This window comes from Bidens hawaiensis, unplaced genomic scaffold, assembly GCF_021521415.1.
Source record: "Bidens hawaiensis isolate Kalapana, Puna unplaced genomic scaffold, B.hawaiensis_p1.1 tig00058131_1, whole genome shotgun sequence".
Taxonomy (NCBI): Eukaryota; Viridiplantae; Streptophyta; class Magnoliopsida; order Asterales; family Asteraceae; genus Bidens; species Bidens hawaiensis.
The window spans coordinates 27974-44228 of NW_027500506.1; the positions used below are offsets into that span (position 1 = coordinate 27974).

Consider the following 16255-nt stretch of genomic DNA (forward strand, 5'->3'; position numbering starts at 1 on the left):
TATTCGAGTTTTTAACAACTCATTCTCGAAAAAGTTAAAGTGCAACTCATGCAAGTGGGCTTAGATGAATTCATTATGTGAAGTTTGAGTTGGGTTCCTTTATTAAATTGGTTAAGACTTAGGTTTGGCTTATTCGAGTTTCTAAGAAGTCGATCTCGAATAAGTTAAAGTTCAACTCAACTACTTCAGACTCCTACTGGCCACTTATTTTTTATGTAACAGATGAGTTTCTATTAAATAAAAAGCATGCAATATACGTGGAAACATCTTTCTATAAGCTAGGTAAAAAACATATGAAATAAGAAATAACTAACAGATGAGTTTCTATTAAATAAAAACCATGCAAGTTGCGTGGAAACATCTTTCTATAAGCTAGCTAAAAACATATGAAATAAAAAATAATGAAAGATGATAATAAAAGTAGGACCAGATTCTTACGATTTATTTTTTTTAAAATGTAAATGCACACAGAGGTATTTCCCAAGACTGCGTTGAAGATATATCATCCAACAGGAACTTAGATTCAGCCGCATAATCAACGACCATCAATTTTTACAGTAATCCTCTGTGTTTTATCATTATTGTACTCCCGTGGTGCAACCATAAACGGAAAACGTGTGGGACCCATGTTGCTTTCTTAAGCTGTGTTTGATAAGCACTTCCATCATCCTATAAACATTTGAAAGGTGCGTTAGAAACATGAATGCGGCCTAATGGTCAGCCAAGCAAGTGATATGGCGTGATGCAATTTTTGTGCACATTTTGCATGGGTTGTTCAGATAAACTTCTTGTATTTGTAGTTTATTTAAAGTAATGTTTATTTAGTTACTTTAGGATTTACCTTTGACCTTATGTTATCAAAGGTAAAGGTAAGGAGCAAGCACCCTATTATGGTTTCTGCCTCATCAGCAAAAAGAGACATCACCATTGGTGTCTGAGAACTTGGCTGACACAACATACCTGCAATATCAACCAATTATATAGACATGATGGCCATGATTAGTAATCGTCAAAATTGTCATAGTTTCACACACCTCAATTTAGAGTAGGTTGGTGTTTTTTTGCACATTTCACATGAGTAAGCAGAACCAACATTATCCGTAAGTTTGTTGTTGCAAGTTTTGGAGGCGCGATAATGCATGGCTTGATCAATCTTGATGAAACTCATACATGCACGTGTAGTGTAATATACAGGCTGCAAGACAAATGTCATTGTTAGGCTAACATAACAAGTCAAAGTTGTTATGATGTTGGATGACATTATTATTACTTGTGACAATTTAGGTGATAGGTTGTTGGAAGCTAATACCTTTGCTTCACCCAAAGACGGGTTGTTGGTTATATAGTGAAGTCCCATGCGATCAGAGTACATCTACGGGGCATCATTTCTAAGCCCAGGTCTAAAAGTGGACCCCACGACTTCAAAGTTCAAGACGCTTCCTTCTGAACCACACCATGTTTTTAGTTTCTGTGACTCATGGCTGATTAAGTTAATGTCGATGATGGTTTTGGTGATTGTTGACAATATATACCTAAAGCAATTAATCAACAACAAATAAGCAATTAAACATGGTTTATAACATGTGAATTTAAGATGTGGTTCTATTTCTGGATTACCTCCAAAATCACATACTCTTAACGATGTGGCAAATATACCTACTGATAAAGAATAAAATGTAATATAACATAAATTAAACTTAACAAAAAAGCCAAAAAAAGTAAAATAAAATAAAGTACCTACTTCCCTATAAAGTAATACCATGAGGTCAAAGAAAGTATTACATTTCTTTAAGCTTCTAATCATCCCGTACGTTGTATTTTCTACTTCAGCTGTTGATTGGTGCCCCATCTTTAATTTTAAAGAATGGGTTTGGGGTGAAACAGGTCTTTCTATAAGTGTGGGGCAAAATGGGCCTGCCAAGGTCAGGTTGACCTAGGCCTGTACACGAGGTATTTTTATATCTCGAAGCAACATAATTTAGAAAAAAATAATCTTACAACAAACATGCATAGGAAATATATATACAGTATATTGATTTGGTATATATAAAACCAAAAGTTATAAAAATAAAGAAAGTCAAAAAATGAAGTTAAAATTCAGTCTGGATGTTTGAACCAATAACAAATGTGAAATCCCCTCTTTAGTTAATCTGTAGCTGGTTGATGCTGCAAAATATATGCAATATTAACAGATGTATAAACAAATTCAAATATTTATTAAAAAAAGTTAGAAACTTTTTATACATGTCGGTGGTATGTGTTCCATTGTCATTGGTCTAGGAGGATCTCTCGATAGACAACGTTATTGGTGAAAACGCCTGTTGCTGTGATCTTTTTGGATGGGTGCACCAAGACTTTTGTGTTTTCCATTGATGTGCCTCTTGAAAATGCCACGTATAGCTGACCATCACAGAACACCGGTTCTGGTAGGTAAATACCGACGTGGGGAATGGTTTGACCCTGGGCTTTATTTATCGTCATGGAAAAGCTCAGTCTAATTGGGAATTGTCTTCTTATTAGCTTGAAGGGAAACATGTCCTCCTCTGAGAGGCTTAGAGGGATTCTTGGGAGGAGAACTCTTTTGCCAGCATGCACGCCTACAGCTATTTCAGCGTCAATTGCATTTGGCTGGAATCCCTTGCAGACCAGTCTTGTGCCATTGCATAGCCCATCAGACGGGTTTAGGTTTCGTAACAAAATAACCGGGCATCCTATTTTCAAGAGCAACTTATGTGGGGGTAATCCACCAACATTTAGTGAGTTTAAGAATTCAATTGGGTATAGGTGGTGGTGGCCATCTTCAGTTTCATCAAAACTATAGTAGACGCGCTCATCACCATTGAAAATATCGATCATGTAATCGTTTACCTCGTCGACACTATCATTTCGGGTTGTTAAGATTGCTCTGGAGCTAATGTAGTCTGGCGAGTGTGCGTTGCTGTCAAGTGAGGGGTAGATGATGTTGATTAGGTCTCTTATAGAATTATCATTTATGGTGAATGGTACGGTCATGGCATCGGGGATTTTGATAAAATTGTCGTTCATGGTTTCCTCAGTTTCGTCTCTGACTCGTAAAAGGAATTCTGAAAACCATTGATCACTAAGCGCCCTCATATTTATAGAAAGACGAAGTTTCTCTGTTGAAGACCACAAAGGCGACATTCGGAAGCTAGCGTTTACGATCTGTGCTCTAGTGGCACGCGTAACGACGGGTAACACCTGTCTGAAATCACCACCCATTAGCATTAATTTTCCACCGAATTGGAGGGTGCTACCCATAATGTCTTGCATTGTGCGGTGTACTGCTTCTATCCCTTGTCGGTTGGCCATGGACGCCTCATCCCAAATGATTAGTCTAGCTAACCTAATTAGCGCAACAGCCCCAGTTTACATTGGTATGTTACATGTGGAGTTGGTATCTAAGTGTATTGGGATGTTGAATCTTGAATGTGCCGTTCTTCCGCCTAGCATGTTATTCGCTGCGGCGCCCGAGGAGGCTGTCGCAAGTGCCAGTAGGCCGCGTGAGCGAACTTCGGCTAGCAATGCCTTATATAAGAAAGTTTTCCCAGTTCCACCAGGCCCATCGACGAAGTATACCCCAGGAATATCACTATTGACGTGACTCATAATTTTGTCGAATATGTATTTCTGGTCTGTGTTTAAGGAGTTTTGAGCCTGAAGGTGCGACGGGTCTACAATTATACTGTACTCTTCTTGTATTTCACGTTGTACGGTTGTTTGGAAGTTCATTGGATGCATAATGCGTGGTAGGTCGTACTGTTGCAGTGTTTTCCCCATTGAATGCAAGAAGTTACCAATTTCGTTTAGAACCATATCCTGAATGTGAGAGTTGTTTTGGGAGTTTCGGAGATGGTCTTCAGACAAATTGTCATAGTGGGTCGTCCATAGTTGACGGACATCTCCTGGCCGGCAGAATTTCAAAATGATTGCAAATAATCGTTGTAGGGCCCTTGGAAAGTTGAAAACAGCCGCTTCTGCTAGGCACTGTGACAGGGTTATGTCGTCATCGATTAATCCCATTTCAAGAGCCGTTTTGCGAAATGTTGTGTGTTGAACACCGTTAACAGTTTGAAGGTCATCGAATGAGGTAGGGCCCCGAACATGCGTAAGAAGCAGCCTTAAGTAGTAGCGTTTGCCTTCTGCAGGGTTTGCTGAGACAATTCGTCCTCTTTGTGTCTTTCTTGTACGACGATTCCAACGCCCTAATCTACCATTCCATGTGAAGAACTTTGGGAAATCTCTGTACAAATAGGCCCCGGACGACGTGTCCGTTTGGTTTTTCTCAAAAAAGGCCGTGAGCATTGTTTTCTTCTCCCTCTCTCGTGCTACGACGTCTGACATTTTGTCATTGTTAGTAAACCTGACCATGTGATTATTTGGGAGGTGTAATTGCAACGCTAAAACTGGTGGGTGGATTTGGGAAAGGGGGAAGGAAAATGTACGCCACAATGCTTCGGGGGCCGAGACGTACCGGGCGTCTTAATAGCGTTTGATTTCAATGATCACAACGTCACGGGCATCTGGGTCTATTTGTATAACTTGCTTGTCGTGTCCCTTGTAGACGTATTTGTATAGGTATTTAACTGATTTGATACTTGAGCAGATTTCAACATTCATATGGGAGTTGAACATCGATTATATGGGACAACCCATCTATTGTCTAGCGTGCTGTTTCTAACTTGTACTTGCATCCCCGTGTTCCTTTTTCTATACAATGGATACGCGTCTTCCCCTTTGGTTGTATTTTCATTAAATTGTTTTGGGTACCGAGACTGACACTTTTTTTTCTCACCTTCCATGCAGTGGCTGGTTGGTTTTAGGTGGCCACAGGGTCCATGCATCATATGTGCTACCACAAGGTTATGTAAGATTGGATGCGTTTGTGGGTCAGGGATTTCGGCACAGACAAATATGTCATATTGGTCCGGAGTATGGATTTTGTGGTGTGGGTACATTACAAGTAGAAAATGTGCATGCGGCAGGCCACGTTTTTGGAATTCGATTACGTGGACGTGGTCCTTGATTGCACCAAGGACGTGTTTTTTGAAAAGTTGTTCTTTAAGATCCTCGAGTTTAGCACGAAACACACGGGAAACGAGGTCTTGACGATCTTGGGCCGTCTGTCCTGGCTTTAAGTTGTCGCATATTTCTGGCCAGTGTGGGTTACATGTCATGGTGAGGAAAATATCAGCTTTTCCGTCATCTTGTACCAAAGTCATTGCGTCGAGGTACCTGCGACGCATGTCTCGAGGTCCACCGATGAAAGACGCGGGTAGCACAATTCGCTTGTCAACCTATGTTGGGTGCATGTCCCCAGCATTGACGCAATCAACAATTCCTTGGTACAAATCGGCTCTTATTCGTGTTTGGTTGTGTTGACAGAATTGTAAACGTGACGTCTCCAATTTGATGTATACGTCCACTGTAAACTGTTGCGTCAATCTACCGTCGAGCAGGATGGCATTTTCAACTGGACGGATCTGGAATTTGCAGGAGTAGTATTCTCTCATAGTAACTGTGTTCCTATTGCTGTTTTCTGGTGTTTCTGCGTAACGGAATGTAAAAAGTGAGTATATGATATTTTATAAGTGATACATGTTTCGTTGTGTGCGGGTGTGCGAGGATATTCGTGTACCTTCTGTGTCGTCATACAGGTGCCCGACATTGGTGGGTGTTTCCATAAGGGCCATTCCATGACGAGGTATGCGCGGATGCCATCTCGACTCTCCATTTGGGAAGAATAGGGAGTACGACAGTGGGTCGTAGCAACCGAAGTGAAATTGAATTTGCTGTTTGTAGTTAGACTTGCCGTAGACGACGATGCTTCTGTTAAACGCCGTTATGTCGTCATTTCCTTCTACCCAAATACCAGCGACCTCTGATGTCGTGGGACGGTTGTAAACATGCTGGTCCAGCTCTATTGAAGCATTTAAAGTGACCCTGTAAATGTCAAGAGGGCCCAACTCTAAGAGCCTTCGAAAAGTAAGGGCGTATGGATTCGCAGAAAGGGCACGTGTTAGCATTTCCGTGATTGTGCGATCCAGATTTGACCATTCCAGCCGATGACGAAGCTCCGTATCAGGGTCATAGAAATACAACTGTAAGTACCTGGGTGTTCCGTCATGAGAAATCCATTGGTCAACGTGGTGGTATATCCCCTTATGTGCACGGAAGGTGTACACGCCGGCTCTCATGTTGTTCACCGTCTCATCCAACGATACGCCCATTGATGCGAAAGCAAAGTTTGTGTTGTAAGCCCGGATGTTTTCCCTAAAAACCTTGCCAATGTCATCTTGGGAGGTGAATAACGTGTGTAGTTCAGGTAGTATCAACGTTTCTGCCAACAACGTTTTCCCATTCATGCAACAAAATGTTGGGAACTCAAACTGTAGAAGCTTCGCGCCACAATGGCTGCAAGGAGTTCGGTCCTTTAGTAGACGATGGGCTGCGGGTACACCGTCATACACAAAGTTGTACGGGTCACTGTTTTTAATCCCTGTAAAGTAAGTTAAAAGTTAGATCCGGGTAAGTTTATTGTATGTATTGTTGATATGTACAGGAAAACAACCTTCTCCAATAGTTGCCGATTGGAGTGGATTCAGAGTGTTAGGTGTGGCAGATGTTGGCAGTGCATCAGTAGTTGCATCGCCAGGGTAGGTGGCTAGATGGGTGGTGTAGGTAACAGATTCTTCTCGTGGTTTATGAGTAACACATTGCTGCTGACACTGAAGTGGTTGTGTTGTTTGCTGGTCGCCTAAGTAATTTGGTGTGGTTAGCAATATCGTCGATAGCATAAAGTGATTATAGCGGTTGTTGTTTAGGGAAGTACTAACCTTGTTGTTCTGGTGGGGGGGGGGGGGCATCCATATGGCTTGGAGTAACCAGAGGCGTTGATGGTCCGCTTGTTTCGCCTACTCCAGTGGGGCACAATTGGTTCCTCAACCTAAGTGAAGCATGATATCTCTTGTTACGCTGACTACGTAACTCACGTGCACGGTTTGGGTCAGGGTTATCTCTTTTATACCGGCTACTCATTTTGAGTGGTTCCGTGTGTCCCTGGATCGTAGTCCTTTTTTTGCCGCTGATGGTGAAGTTTTATAAAACCTACGAAATTACAAATATTCAACGATATTGATAAACTTCAAAGTGGTGCACCAATACACATGAGAATCATGCTTTTAATAGGATAGTATGGAAAAAGAAACGTGAAGCACCAAACGAAGTAATATTAGTATCCTTAAATGTTTACCTAATCTCTTTTTTTACAATATAAAAACCATGTATATCAAGGCTTGAAGTTCAATCTCATAATGGCATTTAAAACTATCAATTGAACATCTGTCAAAAGGTATAAGTATGTGAAAACATCAAATATAACATAGCATGTTTTGCGTCTAAGCAAATGCAGCAACCTAATGCAATTTCAGTAATGACAAATTAGGAAGTGTTGATAAAGTTTGTGGCAGAAAGGCGGAGTAAAATGATTACAGGCCAATAAAATAGTAATAAATTCCATATATGCTTATTATCTTGTTTGTCATTTATGGTTTTATCGTTTGAATATAGTGTCATAGTATACTGTCACGTGGCATTGCAGTCACTCGATGACGGTAAAGATTTATCAATATCATGTTTATTAAATCAAAGTAACATTAAAGAGATGACATATGTTTCATGGTAACATGTTTTCAGGCCAGTGTGTGGAAGCAAAACATTGATAGCCTAATAAAATCACGTGACAACCCACTGACAAGAAGCAACAGATGCAAATCAAATAGCTGGTGAGACAATCGTATGAACAAACACCGCTCCGATATGTCCGTGAAACCAACTCATTGGGTAGAAACGGCTTAAGGGGTTGATCTCATTCGGGAATTCATAAAGCTTCCTTGCCCCGCTCATAACAAACCACCTTCCAGTTGTCATGTAGTGTGTAATGTTTACCCACACTGATAAGGGTATTGGAGGGATTGGTGGACATGAGAATTTTGGGACCCAGTGTTCTCCTTGGAGTGACCAAAGTTGAAGCGTCATCTCTTGCATGCCGGTTGTAAGAAGCATATGAAAGGAATTGTGAACGGTTGACAGAATGCCTTGGAAAATTCCTGATTGTGGGACTGTAGGGAAGGGTAACTCAATGACCCGCTCCGTTGACGTATCAAAAACCAATAACCACATTTGTACCAACAACCCAGCATTCGCAAACCGTGAAGTACAAGTTGTTGCCACATACAGTTCCAGGTGACCAATAGTAATCGCGCTTTGCGTATTCATTATCGCATTGGAAGTGTAAGTTTCTCCATCTTCCGGAATGCCTAGAGTAAATATGGGCTGAAAAGACGCCGGATGCTCGTTTTACATGTAGTACGCTGTAGTCGTTAGACGGGACACTGTAAAAGCCAACCGCATATGCAATGTCTTCATACAACCCTTGGCCATTAGTGGTGGCTAAACATTTGTATGCAGCAGTCGTCGGGTTCCAAAGGAACAACTCTTTGGTGTCGCATAAACAAACACATAGCAAACCATCCAAATGCCCTAGTATAGCTACGTTTGTAGTGTTCTGTCCGAATGGGTATGGTATGATACTGTCTAACACATAGTCAACAGTTTGGAAGTCCATTCTGTAAATGGTGCAGTCAAAATCACGAGCTAACAATGTTCGTTGATTATCTGGAAGCGACGAACGGGAGCAGTGAGTCGTTTGAAACTCAGGTGTTGATAGTAGAGCATGCCATTGCTTGCACAAGCTCTTACAGGTAGCAACATCCTTTGCCGAGAGGCAAGACAGTATGCACAAGACAATGAGTTCTGCTGTTAAGTCAGGCATGGTCGGATGGGTCCCTAGAACTGTGCACATAGAGGCAGCGTATGAACAACAAAAGAGAAACAAAAGGGGATGTAACAATGGTTGGTGACAATACAACCCTAAGTGTATTTTAATATATCCAATTACTATGAAAAGTGTTACTTAAATATCGAATAAAGCAAGGGGATTGAATATCACATCAGAAAATTATTAAAAACGGTGACAATGAGTATGTAAAATAGGTTTGTTTTGTCTGAAAACTATGTGTTATGAGTTTTGAAATAATGCATGAAATAATTTTTGATTTGAGAAGGCAGTAGTTAAGTATTATGTAACAGCTTATGTCAACATCTGCACAAAGACATTGAAACTGCCCATCTAAATGCTGCAAATTGCAACACTATAACTACAACAAAAAGCACTCGGCTTCCTAAGATATTGTTTATCCAACCACATACAAAGTGAATCAAAGTATGAAGGCAACAATGAAAACCTATGAAAATTATAACTAATTATCCACCAATTAACCACAATTTTACCCAATTTAAAAGTGAAATACCTAATATTGGAGCCGAGTATTTGTCGGTTAGCAACTAAAAAACAATCAAACCTTATGCTGAGCGGAGGCTATATTTATTTCAAATCAACAACATCATACATGCAATTTAACCGAATATACTTAAAGGAAATAGGAGAGAATGAAAACGTACCTGCTTTCATGAGATCGTTGGAAGGGGGGTGGAGCTTGACTGCAAACAATGGACATACTTATAGGAAAAGTGTGACTGCAAACTGTTCAATTGATTTCCATCTTTGAATAGCATTCAATTGCATATTAATGGGTTGTTCATAACAGAAAATTGATTTTATGGAGCCTTGATTGCACAATGATGTAGGAAGGTAACATTCAATTGGTCAGCTTGACTCCTTGTAACAGCCGGCTTGATTGGAGCTTTCAATTCAGCATTTGTCACAAAAACCTTTACCTAAACAAACACAAATACATACCAAGAGGATATAACAATATAACATCACATATTTTATGTTTTTTAAAAAAAACTTGGCTAGTATGTAACTTTGAGAAAAGTACTCGTTAAGTATGAAAATGAAACAGATAACCAAAACAAAATAATACAGACTCAGATGTAGGAAACAACATATAAAGAGTAAAAGACCATGAATTATTACTATATAAAAGATTAAGAGTCAACAATAGAAGTCAATATAACAATAACATGGCATAACCAAAACGCATCATCAGCATTGTATCATGTATCCAAAATAATATATCTAAATCACAAAAATTTTGTTACAAATAATGACAACTAAAATTTGTGTAAAACATATAAAGACTTAAAAGGACCGTTACAACCATATGATGACAACTAAGATTAACAACAGCAGAACGCATCAATGAACTGGAAAACCAGATGGCCCGTTTGACTATATGATGAGCAGTTTGAACAGAATCAATTAAAGCGCCTAGTTGGACCTGTTTAATTTTAATTCACTACCTGGATTGCTTATCACCAATTCGTTATCTTTTTGACCCGTTTCATTTTTATACACCATATTTCGACTTGTTTATATAGCAGTTAACTATATTTTGAAGCTTTTCGTTTTAAGTCACTATGTTTTGATCTGTCTCATTTTAATACACCAGATTTTGGTGGGTTTCATCTTAAAATTACATAGTTTTGCATGTTCTACTTTAATACAACGTATTTTGATCCGTTTAATTTAGTTTACTCGTTTTTTGACCCGCTCATATATTGATCCGTTTCAATTTAATACACCATATATAGACTCATTTATATACCAGTTAACTATATGTTGACCATTTTCGTTTCCATTCACTATGATCTGACCTGTTTCATTTTAATACACCAGCTTTTGGCCCGTTTCACCCTAAAATGCCATATCTTGGCATGTTTCGTTTGAATACAACATTTATTGGTTCGTGCAATTTCGTTTCCCCATAACTTGAGCTGATCATATATCAGCTCACTATTTTTACCTGTTTTAGTTATCATAACATAATTTTGTATATAATAATATATATGTTACATACAAAACTTGTGACAGTTATACAAATAATATACAAGCAGGCTTAGTTAAATTCAGTTTGTGAAGTTTGAGAGAAGTTCCTTTAGTAAATTACTATTGGCTTAGGTTTGCCCTTATTTGAGTTTTTAAAAACTCGTTCTCGAATAAGTTAAAGTGCAACTCGTGCAAGTAGGCTTAGTTAAAGTAATTATGTCAAGTTTGGGTGGACCAAATTAAATCAGTTATGGTTTGGGATTGACTTTATTCGAGTTTCTAACCACTCTCGAATAAGTTAAAGTGCAAATCGGCTACTTAATACTCTTTTTGGAAATCAATTTTTTTATGTAACAGATGAGTTTCTATTAAATAAAAACCATGCAAATTGCTGGTAAACGTCCTTCTATAAGCTAGGTAACAAGCATTTGAAATAAAAAATAACGATAGATGGTAACAAAAGTAGGACCAGCATCTTACGATTTTGTTTTCTAAAACGCAAATGCACAAACAAATGTGTATCAAGATTGCGTTGAAGATATATCATCCCGCAGGAACTTAGATTCAGCCACATAATCAACCGGGCTAACAATCTTCACAGTAATCCTCTGTCTTTTCTCATTATTGTACTCCTGTGGTGCAACCATCAAACGAAAAACATGTGGGACCCATGTTGCTTTCTTAAGCTGTGTTTGATAAGCGCTTCCATCGTCCTATAAGCAGTTAAAAGGAGAATTAGAAACCTGAATGTGTGCCTAATAGTCACCCAAGCATGTGATATGGCGTATTAACAAATAAGATGCTATAGTCACTAATAAAATCTGACTTGGTTGTTATAATTATTAATAAATGTTTGCAATAGTAACAAAATTTACAAAAGTGATATTCAAACAGTATTAATTATTCAAATTACATAACAACAGGAAAACCAACTGTATTTAAAAAATATATATATAACACATGCCAATATGCAGATGAGTAGTGTAGATCTATGTCTTCATCATTTTAGCATATTGATAAATAAGAAATCCAATATAACTATTCAGTATTGTATCGTACAAAACTGAACTAACATAAAATCTGAATATTAACGAAATAAGTTTGTGTAAGGAGATCATATTATTAAATGTTCGAATCGGTTAGCAGTATTGATTGGACAATATGTTGCTAAATAGCGGTTGTTTTAGTTTTTTTAGGATTTACCTTTGACTTCATGTTATCAAGTTTAGCAGCAGAGCAACCTATTATGGTTTCTGCCTCGTCAGCAAAAAGAGACATCCAAGCTTCACCATTGGTGTCTGAGAACTTGGCTGACACAACATACCTGTAATATCAACCAATTATGTAAATGTCATAGACATGATTAGTAGTCGTCAAAATCATTATAGTTGCACACACCTCAGGTTAGAGTCGGTTTGTGTTTTTTTGCACATTTCACATGAAAAACCGGAACCAACATTATTAGTAAGTTTTTTGTTGCAAGTTTTGCAGGCGTGATAATACATGGGTTGGTTAGTCTTGATGAAACTCATGCATGCACGTGTAGTGTAATATACAGGCTACAAGACAAATGTAACTGTTAGGCTAACATAATAAGTAAAACTTGGTATGATGTTGGATTACATTATTGTTACTTGACATTTTAGGTGATAGGTTGTCGGAAGCTAATACCTTTGCTTCACCCAAAGACGGGTTGTTGGTTATGTAGTCGAGTCCCACGCGATCAGAGTACATCGACGGGGCATCATTTATAAGCCCAGTTTTGAAAGTGGATCCCACAGATTCAAATTTCGTGGTGCTTCCTTCTGAACCATACCATGCTTTTAGTTTATGTGACTCAGGGCTGTTTGGGTTTATGTCGATGATAGTGTTGGTGATTGTTGACAATGTTATACCTAAAGCAAATAATCAACAACAAATAAGCAAGACGTAATTAAACATGGTATGTAAGCATGTTCATTTAAGATGTACATAGGTTGGCTTTATGGATTACCTCCAAAACCAGATACTCTTAACGATTTGATTGCAACAATGGGTGAGGCATCAAACATATCCAGCAGTTTGTTACCAATGTCGGTGGCAAGGGGGCCCACAAAGATACATTTACTGACTTCATCCTGAAAGATCAACAAGCAAACCGGACGCACGTATAAAAGGGGATATAAATGGTAAAGCGGCTTATAAAAGTGGTGTTACGTGTCATCGGCTATAGTTATGTCACGTTTTGGAACGATCTCGTTATCAACTTTCCTTTGGATGCTCATAGATGATGATACATGTTGTACGAAACCAATAATATTTGCATTTAATAATTGAAGGAGGTAAATTTGTAAGTAAAGGAACATATTTACTTAATAAATTAAAGATTTCAAATTGTAATTCTATGAAAATACAAAGACATACTAAAAGTTTAATACCAATCAGTTCTTTTTTATGTAGATATTGGCCTAGTTGATCAATTGGGACAAAGTTGAACTTTGTTTCAGGGATTAAAACTGGTTCGTTAACTGCCTCCTCCACTTGTGAATTTTCATTCAAGGTCATTTCATAATCATTGTCTACACGATTGTATGTTTTGTTAGCCCTTTTTAAGTATCCGCTCGATATGTAGTAAACTTTCCCCATATCGAATACTTCAAAAAACTTCCTTGCAGCGGTGTTAAACATGGTTGCTTGAATTTGAGTACCTATAATTATATTTCTTATAATCTCCATATGTTTGTAATAATATATAATGAGGATTGAGATAACGAAAACTTACGTCGTCGTCAGTTAGCTCGACACTAAAAACATTGCCTTCACCGCGTGTGTTGTTGTAGTGATGCATGGGACCTTTAGCCGTGAGACGCATTTTAATGGTCCAGTTTTGTAACACCTATGCATTTTCATGCATGAAATCACTAGTCTTTTATACTCGTATTTAATAAGGTTCGTGTATTAGTTCACCATCTATATTATTATGGAATCATATATTATTTATTTCTAGTTATTAACATTATTTTCATATGCACAATTACATGTTTCTATGTACATTTAGTTATACATGGTTAATCGTTAACGTGACACGTTTAACCGGGAATGCCTAGATTTAATATCTGTCATTGTCAATTTTATCCTAAAGTAATTTTATTTATATCCTTAAATTCAAATTAAGAATAACCTTCTAGAATATTCTATTCTTGATCTTCAAGATTAGCCTTATCCAAATTTGAATTCAAGTCCTAGTCAAATTCTATCTCTAATTCATCATAATCTCTTCTCTAAACACCCCTATAAATAGAACTCCCTAGCACCCCAAAAATTCATTCCAAACCTGCATATTCCAAAGCCCCAAGGTTGAAAATTCGTGATCATCATCCTCTCAAAGATTCACAACTCGTTTCCTTCCTAGTAAGTTCTAATTTCCGTTTAATGTTTTGTTCTTTCATTCTGCAGAAAAACATTTTATTTCAACGCTTAGATCTCGGTCATAATATATCCAAATCACGAATTTCAAAAGCCTAAATTGGTTCTTTATGTGTCTAGTATCTCTGTAATTTTTGGTGTAAAATTTTCTAAACTTTAAAAATATTTTTATTATTTTTCTTTAACAAAGGGTCTTGCTGAAAATCCTAACACATAACTTTAGCCTCAAAACGAATGTCATAACTCACTCATGTTTACGAATTATGACCCAATTTTTGGATGTATTGTGGACCTTATAATTATAAAAATTATCCAACTGGAATCTCCTCAATTTGTTAAAGTATCGATATTTAGTGATTTTTCTACTAAACTGACTCAGAATCAGACCCCTCGGTAGTCTATGAATTTTATATATTTTTTTATAAACACTTAAATCTTATAAAAAATATATATGTTAAAAAACTCATACGGTTACAAGATATAAAATTTTCGTAATCTAACTCAAAGGTTTACTATTTTTAAAAATTCGTGTCTTGCATAGTAAACAACCTATTCTTTTCTGGAAAAGATAATCTAAAACCCTAAACCATAAAGTATCACTTGAAACCCTAAAATCCAATTGTACTTCCAAACAAACACCAAGTCCATAGATATTCAACCAAGGGTTCTGTCACCAAGGCTACGGCCTAAGGAAAAACCAAGTGGCGTGTCCGGGCGTGAATGGACCCACTTACCTTTTCCTGGGAACCTGAGGTCGAATATTTTATTCCACCGAAATAAAGTAACATCCTAATAGCAACTTTATTGATCATTAGGACTCTAAACCAAAGTGTTGCAAGTCTCAATTCATCAATAACAAAGGTGAGTTCATAGCCCCTTTTACATGCTTTTAAACGTTTTATAATTCGGGGTGGAAACATTCATAATCAATTTGTTTTATACATGCTATTTGATTCAAGCTTTATTTCATAATATTCGTTATGTGTGATCATTACAAGTGTATACTTAATCGCATGTACAACCATTAACTTGTTAAGCCCGTGGTATGATGATGATAGATCTATTGGCCCGACCCGCCCACGCAGGCCTTAGGTAGAGACTTGTGTGTTCAGAATCCGATGATCGTTAAACATTAAACATAATAGTCTAATCGTGGATTAGACGACTCGCTAAACGTGTCAGAGGTTTGGTTGTAATCACAAAGTATACAAAGTAACTTAACACATATGGATTTCTTTCAACTTAAAACTTATTTTATTAAAACCTATGTTCTCACCAACTATTTTTAGTTGACACTCTCGCATGTTTTTCAGGTATTGGAAATTTGTTTGTTGAATATTACTTGATGCAAGATATAGGATTGCATGATTGGACCTAGATGACTATAAAACAATTCATTGTAGCTCTGTATTGCTTGATATTAAATTAAATTTAACGACTATTGTAACACGTAGTATCATGTGCTATGAACAATCACCGTCTCACCTCGACGTATTCCGCCGTCGGTTGGGGTGTGACAAGTTTCCTTGGTACGGGTTCAAGGAAGCGAGGGGGTAAACCTGCCTTGGTATAGACGTACTTGACATGCTGTAATAGAAAGACCATGAGTTGTTATATAAAAGATTAGGAGTCAACACCAGAAGTCAATATAACAACTACATGGCATAGCCAGATCGCATCACCAGGACAGTTACAAGTAACTAAAATTTATGTAAAGCATATAAAAATTAGTGGAACTTAGACATATTAATAACAGTGTTGAGAAACAAAACCCAAGGTGGATTCATGGTGAAGCTGAGCTAATCTGGTGTAATTTTAACATATAAATGTCTTTAAAGTCGAGTTCTCTGAATCAATGTTATGGTACCTAAGAGAAGCAAACCTAATTGTCAACCAGTATACCACAATGAAACCAAATTTAAAGGTGAATCAGGTAACATGTTCAAAACAGGATGAAACCAAAAGAGCAATGAAAACGCG

General features: G+C 37.7%; 6 protein-coding genes and 1 pseudogene across 6 annotated transcripts; all 7 read right to left on the reverse strand.

Annotated features, from left to right (window-relative positions):
* Nucleotides 1-552: 552 nt before the first annotated feature.
* Nucleotides 553-1372, reverse strand: LOC143602221 (replication protein A 70 kDa DNA-binding subunit B-like). The gene is made up of 4 exons (XM_077079411.1): nucleotides 1310-1372; nucleotides 1075-1195; nucleotides 842-960; nucleotides 553-669 (listed from the first exon to the last, which is right to left on the reverse strand). Exons 1-4 carry the CDS (start codon nucleotides 1370-1372, stop codon nucleotides 553-555), a joined length of 420 nt encoding a protein of 139 aa, XP_076935526.1.
* Nucleotides 1373-2268: 896 nt separating this feature from the next.
* Nucleotides 2269-3330, reverse strand: LOC143602210 (uncharacterized). The gene has a single exon (XM_077079404.1). The coding sequence runs from the start codon at nucleotides 3328-3330 to the stop codon at nucleotides 2269-2271; it is 1062 nt and encodes a 353-aa protein (XP_076935519.1).
* Nucleotides 3331-3387: 57 nt separating this feature from the next.
* Nucleotides 3388-4362, reverse strand: LOC143602211 (uncharacterized). The gene has a single exon (XM_077079405.1). It carries the CDS (start codon nucleotides 4360-4362, stop codon nucleotides 3388-3390), a length of 975 nt encoding a protein of 324 aa, XP_076935520.1.
* Nucleotides 4363-4634: 272 nt separating this feature from the next.
* Nucleotides 4635-5240, reverse strand: LOC143602212 (uncharacterized). The gene has a single exon (XM_077079406.1). The coding sequence runs from the start codon at nucleotides 5238-5240 to the stop codon at nucleotides 4635-4637; it is 606 nt and encodes a 201-aa protein (XP_076935521.1).
* A 75-nt stretch (nucleotides 5241-5315) lies between these two features.
* LOC143602213 (uncharacterized) lies at nucleotides 5316-6815 on the reverse strand. The gene is made up of 3 exons (XM_077079407.1): nucleotides 6590-6815; nucleotides 5657-6517; nucleotides 5316-5566 (listed from the first exon to the last, which is right to left on the reverse strand). The coding sequence occupies exons 1-3, from the start codon at nucleotides 6813-6815 to the stop codon at nucleotides 5316-5318; spliced, it is 1338 nt and encodes a 445-aa protein (XP_076935522.1).
* Nucleotides 6816-8179: 1364 nt separating this feature from the next.
* Nucleotides 8180-8851, reverse strand: LOC143602215 (putative F-box protein At3g16210). The gene has a single exon (XM_077079408.1). The coding sequence runs from the start codon at nucleotides 8849-8851 to the stop codon at nucleotides 8180-8182; it is 672 nt and encodes a 223-aa protein (XP_076935523.1).
* Nucleotides 8852-11391: 2540 nt separating this feature from the next.
* Nucleotides 11392-15861, reverse strand: LOC143602216 (replication protein A 70 kDa DNA-binding subunit B-like; annotated as a pseudogene).
* Nucleotides 15862-16255: the final 394 nt, after the last annotated feature.

Bases quoted from the DNA above. Each gene is read 5' to 3' on its own strand.
- LOC143602221 (XM_077079411.1), bottom strand. From the start codon at position 1,372: ATGTACTCTGATCGCATGGGACTTCACTATATAACCAACAACCCGTCT. The intron at 1,196-1,309 runs GTATTAGCTTCC...TTTGTCTTGCAG, and splicing joins CGTCTTTGGGTGAAGCAAAG to CCTGTATATTACACTACACG. The intron at 961-1,074 runs GTGAAATGTGCA...TTGATATTGCAG, and splicing joins TGTTGGTTCTGCTTACTCAT to GTATGTTGTGTCAGCCAAGT.
- LOC143602210 (XM_077079404.1), bottom strand. From the start codon at position 3,330: ATGGCCAACCGACAAGGGATAGAAGCAGTACACCGCACAATGCAAGAC.
- LOC143602211 (XM_077079405.1), bottom strand. From the start codon at position 4,362: ATGTCAGACGTCGTAGCACGAGAGAGGGAGAAGAAAACAATGCTCACG.
- LOC143602212 (XM_077079406.1), bottom strand. From the start codon at position 5,240: ATGACTTTGGTACAAGATGACGGAAAAGCTGATATTTTCCTCACCATG.
- LOC143602213 (XM_077079407.1), bottom strand. From the start codon at position 6,815: ATGCTATCGACGATATTGCTAACCACACCAAATTACTTAGGCGACCAG. The intron at 6,518-6,589 runs GTTGTTTTCCTG...CTTACTTTACAG, and splicing joins ATCGGCAACTATTGGAGAAG to GGATTAAAAACAGTGACCCG. The intron at 5,567-5,656 runs GTACACGAATAT...TCCGTTACGCAG, and splicing joins CCTGTATGACGACACAGAAG to AAACACCAGAAAACAGCAAT.
- LOC143602215 (XM_077079408.1), bottom strand. From the start codon at position 8,851: ATGCCTGACTTAACAGCAGAACTCATTGTCTTGTGCATACTGTCTTGC.